Source organism: Bison bison, unplaced genomic scaffold (assembly GCF_000754665.1).
Source record: "Bison bison bison isolate TAMUID 2011002044 unplaced genomic scaffold, Bison_UMD1.0 scf7180017864063, whole genome shotgun sequence".
Taxonomy (NCBI): domain Eukaryota; kingdom Metazoa; phylum Chordata; class Mammalia; order Artiodactyla; family Bovidae; genus Bison; species Bison bison.
In genome coordinates, this window is record NW_011494635.1 from 12977898 (window position 1) to 12986529 (window position 8632).

At 48.8% G+C, this 8632-nt stretch overlaps 1 protein-coding gene across 1 annotated transcript; it reads right to left on the reverse strand.

The window, feature by feature from the left end:
* Positions 1 to 780: 780 nt before the first annotated feature.
* On the reverse strand, positions 781 to 5232 carry AP5S1 (adaptor-related protein complex 5, sigma 1 subunit). Its single transcript, XM_010836474.1, has 3 exons — positions 4798 to 5232; positions 3188 to 3364; positions 781 to 1878 (listed from the first exon to the last, which is right to left on the reverse strand). The coding sequence occupies exons 2-3, from the start codon at positions 3358 to 3360 to the stop codon at positions 1449 to 1451; spliced, it is 603 nt and encodes a 200-aa protein (XP_010834776.1). The 5' UTR covers positions 3361 to 3364; positions 4798 to 5232; the 3' UTR covers positions 781 to 1448.
* Between the last annotated feature and the right edge of the window lie 3400 nt (positions 5233 to 8632).

Consider the following 8632-nt stretch of genomic DNA (forward strand, 5'->3'; position numbering starts at 1 on the left):
TTGAACCATTTTATTTTGTAATAGGTGCTCATTAAGTTGAGAGATAATGTTCATACTCTTTTTAAAAAAATTATTTGGCTGTGCTGGGTCTTAGCTGTGGCATGTGGGATCTAGTTCCCTGACCAAGGATTGAACCCTTAAGAGCATGGAGTCTTAAACACTGGACCACCAAGGAAGCCCTCAACTGAATCATTTTAAACCGTCACTAGGAACTGCTGAGTCAAGTCTCCCTTACAGGAGCTGGGTAGCCTGCCCCAGAACTTTTTGGGCCTGACCACAGGGTAGGCCCAATGGCTTTCTGTTGGTATAGAAAGAACCAGGGAATTTGCCCTGGGAGCCTCTCACAATCAAATGGAAGGGAATTCCAGGCAAACAACCACAGTCCTTCAAGCCTTAGGTGAGGTCATTCAGAGGCAACTGTCGTGCACTGGGCCCCAGAAGCACTTGATGCACTAAGCCCCCTAACTACTCTTCTTAACACATAATCCACCTCCCCTTCCAGGGCTTTCTGTGATCACCTCCAACATAAACTGCTTGTACCTAATCCTGTCTCAGGCACTCCTCCTTAGGGATCCACACCAACTCACCACATTGTAGTAGAGGAAGCAAGTGCTACCATCCAAACGAGGCATATAAGGAGACAGAGGTGATAAGAAGGACAAGAGGTGGAGACCTCCCAAGAAGCCTCCTGAGGACATACTTGACCATGAAGGCTCAGACACCCAACTCAGGGTAGTAGAGGAGCAGATGTGCATTAATGAAACTCACAGAAACAGAAGGTGAAATCACACATTCGGTGCTTTTAATTCAAAATGAAAACAACATCATCAGACCTCTAGCATCCACCTGACACCACCTTCTCTCCCCATAGACTGCTGGTGGGCATGGGCTGGGCTCAAAAGGAGTTATGGAACCTCTCTGCTGAACTACACTCACACCTCTGTGAACTGTGGTAGGGCTGGACACTGACAAACAAAATCCCTGATGATGGTACCTAAGTAGGTGCAAAGGCAGAGGCCAGCTCCCCAACTCTGGAAGTCTCAAGGGACCCCTTTTGCACTCCGATGACTATGGGTTTCGAAGAAGAAAGTGGGCTGAGTTCCAAGTAGCTCTTCCTTACTACCCCAGCACTAGAGACTGGTGGACTGGGGGCTGGCTGGCAGGGATGGGGAAAAACGGGGCCAAGGACAAGCAGAGCTGGCCCAATGCGGAGGTCTGAATAAGCCACAAGGCAGCTCCAGGCACAGGATGTTCTGTGATTCCACCTCTCTACCCTCTCCCCAGACCCCTTTTCTGCCAGCTTGTCCCATCCATTTGTCCTGGGTGTGGCAGCACGCCAGAGCTGAGAGCAGGCTGGGAAGGAAGAGGCAGATGCCAAATTTTACCTGACTGTGTGTCCCTTTAACACCATCTCCTTGACCTTGTGAGGACTCCCATCCCAGTGTGGGTCAGTGGGACCAGGCAGCACTGAATTCTTTCTCTAGACCCTGGACAAACTGGTCATTGAGGAAGAGCAGCTGACCATGGGGCAGGAAGCGAGTGAGGATGCCCTCGATGCAGTCAGCCCTCAGCAGGAGGTTGGCACCTCCTGGGACTAGCAGTCGGAGGTGGTCAAGGAGAAGGCGAGCCAGCAATCGAAGTGTGCTCTCCACCAGCAGCAGGTTCTCGTGAGTATCCAGCACCAGGGCAAAGCCTATAGAGAGCACGCCTAGCCACACCACTGTCCGAGGCTCCTGGAAAGGGTCCCCTGGCGCCAGGTGGAAGGCCCCACATGGGGCCTCATGAAGGGCAACTGGGTCATCTGAGGACTGGGGCTGCAGGTCCACAGCATGCCGGCCACACGCCTGCTGCTGCAGCTGGTACATGGACTCCACCTGCCTATGGAAAATAGGTGTGTCACAGACTTGTCATCCTCAGGATCACCCCTGGAGCTAGGAGCTGCCATTATCCCCCTAACTAGATGTAGAGACTGAGACCTGGAAAGACTAAGTGCAGTGACCCTGCCCAGGGCCACAGTACACAAAGCATGAGCCCAGATAGGAATTTAGGCTCCAGCCTCCAGGTTCCGAACCATTTCACTCTATGCAGCCAAGAGAAGGCAGGCACTGAACACAGCTCCTTGGACTGGGAAGGGGCATCAGGGGAAGAAGATCGCTCCCCTAACTGATTCACAGAGGCCTCCTCAACATCTCAACAAGAGATGAGAAGTGGAGTATAAGCTACATCCAACCCAGGATTTCTGTAAACTCTCCACCCTCACCCCATCCTGAAGCCTTCTCCAAATAGAAAAGAAAAACCTTCTACTTGGACATCCAGGCTTTTGAAATCACTCTCTGACCTCTCATGAAATCACCTTTCAATCTGGGCCATGTAAAGGCTGCTCTTAAAGACATGTTTGGTTTTCTGTGCCACATAAGGGGGAAGAGGCCCAGAGAACCAAAGAGGTAACAAGAGGCTGGCCCACGGTTGCCCCAGAGTGTTAACCTCCACCCAAAATGCAGAGGGGCCAGGAGACTCCGGCACCTGTTGGTTCAGTCTGGGTCTGGGAGGAAAAGGTCCCAGGCCAGCTACCCCATCTGGAACAGTGTTTCCCAACTATATACTCTCTGGATCCTAGGCTTTCAGGAGGCCTTTGGTGCCCATTCCCATAAACTACATTCTCTCTCCTCTTTAAGGATTCATAAAGCTTAAAGACACACTAAGGGCCCTGAAAAGTCCCGCATTCAAAGCATGTTTAATCTGTACTGTTTACACTCAAATCCCAACTCTTTCACTTTCTAGACTCTCTAGAGCTCATCTGTAATCTTCAAATTCCTTTAACTCACTATATACTCAACTGTAAGGTAGGAATAATATACCTACCTCAAAATACTGTTTCAAAGATAAAATGAGTTCATATACATGAAATACTCAGAACATAAAATGCTTACTATATACAGGCTAAATAATATTAACTACAAAAAAGTTATAGTAAATGCTAAATAACTATAACAAATAATCATGATAATAACATTATTTCTTTAACCCCTTTTCATGTAATACTTGTGAACAACCAGGAAGACTCTTTGAAAGCACTATTCTAAAAACTTTCTGCTTCTTAGTCCTCCTGTTTCTCTGTGCCGTTCCAGAAAACCTATCATAATCACTGACTAGGAAGCCCTAGGCCCAGGCTGGATGGTGTGGTTACCTGGCCACAGCCAAAATCTGCTCCTTTCGGAGAAGTCTGTCCCTCTCAGCACTGTGTGGTTGTGAGTCATTGGGTGAATTCTCGGCGCCAAAGAAGCAGGAGTAGAGCACTCGGCAAAGGCCCTCCTCAGCCTTTGCGGCCCGCAGGGTGTGGATGAGGAAGGCATGGACCATGGCTCTGGAATGATGATACAGAGAAGTCAGACACTTCAGTGAGATGAGTGTCTAACCCCAGCAGGGGAGGCAACCACAGAAAACGTCTGGCCTAGCTCCGTCTGGAGGGCGGTGTGGCTGGTCACTGGTCCTCCTTAGCCACCCAAGACACATGCCCAGCTCTGGCCAGCACCTCTGCCCACAACAGAGTCTAGTGCCTAAGATATCCTGGACAACCCCAAAGCCAAGTTTACAAACTGCTGGCCAGGAATTTTTTTTTTTTTTTTTGGTAGTAGGCATGAGGTTTATTGGTCATAGTATTTTTTTTTAATTTTATGAAATTAATTTTATTTTAATTTTATTTCATCTTAATTTTATAAAATTAAGAAAGTTTCACTTGAAATGTAATTTTATAAAGCATTTTCTCTCTCTCTTGTATTTTTAAAACTGTAAGTTATCAGAGTAAAGGGACACTGGGGAGATGCTCCAGACTGAAGAAGGCAAAAGACACAGGACAGAGGAATACAACCCTGGCAGAGAAATAGGTAGCTTCAAATTACAGCATTATTAGGATACCTGGAAGCATTTAAATATGCATTACAGGTTAAATAATCGTCTTGATCAATACTACCTGGTTTTGAATGTAGGGGAATGTCCTTGTTTTTAGAAAATACACACTTTAAGTACTTCTAAATACACAGGTGAAGGAGCATCATATCTGCAACAAACTGAATTGGAATATTACGTATACAGGACTTCTTTATAAAAAGTTTCTTTCAGTCTTGAAATTGGTAAGCCTGCTGCTGCTGCTAAGTCGCTTCAGTCGTGTCCGACTCTGTGCGCCCCATAGACGGCAGCCCACCAGGCTCCCCCGTCCCTAGGATTCTCCAGGCAAGAACACTGGAGTGGGTTGCCATTTCCTTCTCCAGTGCATGAAAGTGAAAAGTGAAAGTGAGGTCGCTCAGTTGTGTCCAACTCTTAGCGACCCCATGGACTGCAGCCCACCAGGCTCCTCCGTCCATGGGATTTTCCAGGCAAGAGTACTGGAGTGGGTTGCCATTGCCTTCTCCGTGAGATCAAGTCAAAACAAAGACCATGAAATAGAAATAATAATAATGTCTGACTGGCTAAGTGACCAGCCCGGGATTGAAAGGTAGCAGGGATCTGTGACTAAGGGTAAATAGATAGTCGGTTTAAACGAGTTAAAAATGAAGGTTCCAGAAGGCGTTTTAAAACCGGAGCCCGAAGACCTGAGCTGACCTCCCATGACCCTCTAGCCACGAGAAGATTACGTCATCAACCTTCGCCACGGGTCTCGCGCAACCCCGAGGCGCAGTGCATCTGGGGGGGGGGGGCTGTAGTTGCTTGCCCCCAGCTAACCAACTGTGTGGGGTGGGGTGGGGCGGACTGAGTGTGCACCGCAACCCCGGGCCGCTGTCCTCAAGGCGTGGTACTCACCTTTCCTTTCGTGCCTGCAAACTTCTAATAACGGGCCAAGTCCCTCGGGTAAAGGGGCAAAATGGCGGCTGCGCGGCACCGGGGCGCCTGCGCACGTCAGTAGCGGGCGCACGTCAGTAGCGGGCGCGCGTCCGAGCGTGACATTCTCAGGGTGGGCGAGGTCTCATTTCCGGGGATGTGCTCCGAGGGCGGGGTGTGGGCGACTTGCACGGTCTGACAAAGACCCTTAGTCCCAAGTTCACTGTGCGGCCTATGCTGGTCACTCACCGACTGAGTATGCGAGGTTCCCACTGGTAGTCCTGCACCAGCCGAGTTCCAGGCCATTTTCCCCGGCGGCCGCGAGGTGGCGTAGCGACCCGGCTTGTGGCGCTTCCGGAAGAGGCAGGGTCTGAAGGTGCAGGGCGGGCGGATCTCAAACTGGCCCACTTGCGTGGGAACCCGGGTTGTGTGTGTGCTTACTCAGTCGTGTCCGACTCTTTGCGACCCCCATGGACTGTAGCCTGCCAGACTTCTCTGTCCATGGGGATTCTCCAGGCAAGAATACTGGAGTGGGTTGTTATGCCCTCCTCCAGGGGATCTTGCCAACCCAGGGATCGAAACCAGGACTCCCGCGTAGCAGGCGGATTCTTTACCGTCTGAGCCACCAGGAAAGCCCCAGGGAATCTTGAGGGCACCTGTTAAAATTCAGGTTGCTGGGCTTTGGCCCAGAGAATGAAGGCTTGGGGGAAAATAAGCATATTTAGGAAGTTGAGGGAGCAGGGCTTCTGTGTGTGTGTTCCTCCGATGGGTTAAGACTAGGGCTTGAGGAGGGGAGGGGGAAAGACTAGGGCTTGGCTTGGAGTGGACCGATTAAAACTGTGGTCCCAATCCCGTCTCCAGCTGTCACGGACAGTTCAGTCATTTTACTGGGCCCCAGTGAAGCCCCATAGGGTTTAGTAGACCGATTAATTTTTCCTTTCACACTCCTGCCTCTAACAAGCTTCTTCCTTGCCCCCTCTTTGAGGGAGGCTATCAGAAGTATATAAAGGGGACTTCTCTGGTGGTCTAGTGGCCAAGACTCGGTGCTCCTAATGCAGGGGGCTGGGTTCCATCCCTGGTTAGGAAACTAGATCTCATGTGTTCCAACTAAGAGTGGACATGCCAAAGCATTGGAAGATCCTGTGTGCCACAGCTAAGACCTGGTGAAGCCAAATAAATATATGTTAAAAGGCGTGTGTGCACGTGTGTGTGTGTGTGTGTGTGTAAGTGCTTCCCTATTGGAGTCTTGGCTTAGAAGTGTTTGGGGCGCTGCAAGACTTCTCTGGGCCACGTGGCTTGCCCTGGTCTCCCCAGCCCCCTACCTCCCAACACATAATCATTTTACTTATCGGCAGGTCAACTGCTGCAACCTACCCAGATGTGCTCTGTGCCTCAGAACCCCGCAATGGTGATTCCCTCGGCCTGGCCTGCCCTTTCCTCCCCTTTATTAGCCCTTCAAAAGGTACTCAGACCAAAACTTAGGGGAAGCCTTCCTTCTAGACTGCCCATTAGCGGTCTGCTGTCCCGTTTACACCCACTGTGAGGGTCTGCCTAAGGTGCTGATGTCTCCTTTGGGATACACCCTGGCTGTGATGCCCAGTTTCAGTCACCAGGGCCAAACACAAGGTCGACCTGCAGGCAACCCAAACACACTCCTTGGTGACTGAGGAAAGAAGGGCAGTGCAGCTCAGGCAGAGAAACTGGTGTGCAGACTGGGCTCCTCTGGCCATAGGACTCAGGCAAAGAGGCAGGGAAGGGAAGCTAGAGGAGATAGCCTGGGTGCTGGCCAGAGCATGTGGGCATTCTGGTCACAGATGCAATATGTAAATATTTTTGTATGTGGAGGGGCAATCCCAGAGATAGTGGGGCCTCAGCCAATAGACTGGGATGATGTTGGCTCAGTTCCTGGTCCCTATTGCTCTGAGCCAGGACTCATGTCTGCCAGCTGATTACAGCAAAGAGCTGACCGAGGGCACTGTTTGCTGGGGGCCAAGTGACATCTGGAACACACTATTCTGGCCTCAGTCCACTCCGCAGGCAGTGAGTCCACTCCAGGTCCCAGGCTAGTGTGAGGTACATGGAGGAGACAGCAGTCAGAAGCTGGCCTGAGCTTCTGGAGGTCAGGGGTGACCCAGATGTAGGTGGTGTCAAGGTAAGTATAGCAGGCTCAGATGTCATTTTCAACTTTTGGTAACTTGTGTCATAGGCCAACTTGTGCCCTCAAAGTCAAAGCAAGGTGCTGAGACAGTGAGGCAGGAAGGGGCCTGGGTCCCCAAAGACTGCAGAAACTTCTTGCTGAATGAGGAGCACATATATTTATTTTGTTCAACTGCTGTATGGGGTTTCTGTTAGATGCTGCTGTTGTTCAGTCGCTAAGTTGTGGATGAATCTTTGCCATCCCATGGACACTAGCACTCCAGGCTACGCTGTCCTCCACTATCTCTGTGAGTTGCTCAAATTCATGTCTATTGAATCAGTGATGCTATCTAACCATCTCATCCTCTGTCGTCCCCTTCTCCTCTTGCCTTCAATTTTTCCCAGCATCAGGGTTTTTTCCAGTGAGTCAGCTCTTCACATCACGTAGCCAAAGTATTGGAGCTTCAGCTTCAGCATCAGATTTATTTCCTTTAGGATTGACTAGTTTGATCTTGCAGCCCAAGGGACTCTCAAGAGTCTTCTCCAACACCATAGTTCGAAAGCACCACTTCTTCAGCGCTCAGCTTTCTTTATGGTCCAACTCTTATATCCATACATGACTACTGGAAGAACCATAGCTTTGAACATACGGACCTTTGTTGGCAAAGTGATGTCTCTGCTTTTTAATGGCTGTCTAGGTTTGTCCTTTCCTTCCAAGGAGTAAGCATCTTTTAATTTCATAGCTGCAGTCACTGTCTGCAGTGATTTTGGAGCCCAAGAAAATAAAAATCTGTCACTGTTTCCACTTTTTCCCTTCCTATTTGCCATGAAGTTATGGGACTGGATGCCTTGATCTTAGTTTTTTGAATGTTGCATTTCAAGCCAGCTTTTTCACTCTCCTTTTTCACTTTCATCAAGAGGCTCTTTAGTTCCTTTTTGCTTTCTACCATTAGAGTGATATCATTTGCATACCTGAGGTTTTTGCTATTTCTGCTGGCAATCTTGATTCCAGCTTATGATTCATCCAGCCTGGCATTTTGTATGATGTACTCTGCATATAAATTAAATAAGCAAGCTGACAATATACTGCCTTGTCATAATACTTTTCAAATTTTGAACCAGTCCATTTGTCTATGTCCAGTTCTGTTACTTATTGACCTGAATACAGGTTCTCAGGAGACAGGTGAGGTGATCTGGTACTCTAATCTGTCTGAGAATTTTCCAGTTTGTTGTGATCCACAAAGTCAAAGATGATAGCGTAATGAATGAAGCAGAAGTAGATATTTTTCTGGAATTCCTTTGCTTTCTGCACGATCCAGTGAATGCCGGCAATTTTATCTCTGGTTCCCCTGCCTTTTCTAAACCCAGCTTGTACATCTGGAAGTTCTCAGTTCACATACTGCTGAAACCTAGCTTGAAGGATGTTGAGTATAACCTTGTTAGCTTGTGAAATGCACACAGTTGTACAGCAGTTTGATCATTCTTTGCCATTGTCCTTCTTTGGGATTGGAATGAAAACTTTTTCCAGTCTTATGGCCACTGCTGGGTTTTCCAAATTTGCAGGTATATTGAGTGCAGCACTTTAACAGCATCATCTTTTAAGATTTGAAATAGCTCAGCTGGAATTCTGTCACCTCTACTAGCTGTGTTTGTTTAATGCTTTCTACCAGTCCATCCTAAA

Bases quoted from the DNA above. Each gene is read 5' to 3' on its own strand.
- AP5S1 (XM_010836474.1), bottom strand. From the start codon at position 3,360: ATGGTCCATGCCTTCCTCATCCACACCCTGCGGGCCGCAAAGGCTGAG. The intron at 1,879-3,187 runs GTAACCACACCA...TATTTTCCATAG, and splicing joins CAGATTTTGGCTGTGGCCAG to GCAGGTGGAGTCCATGTACC.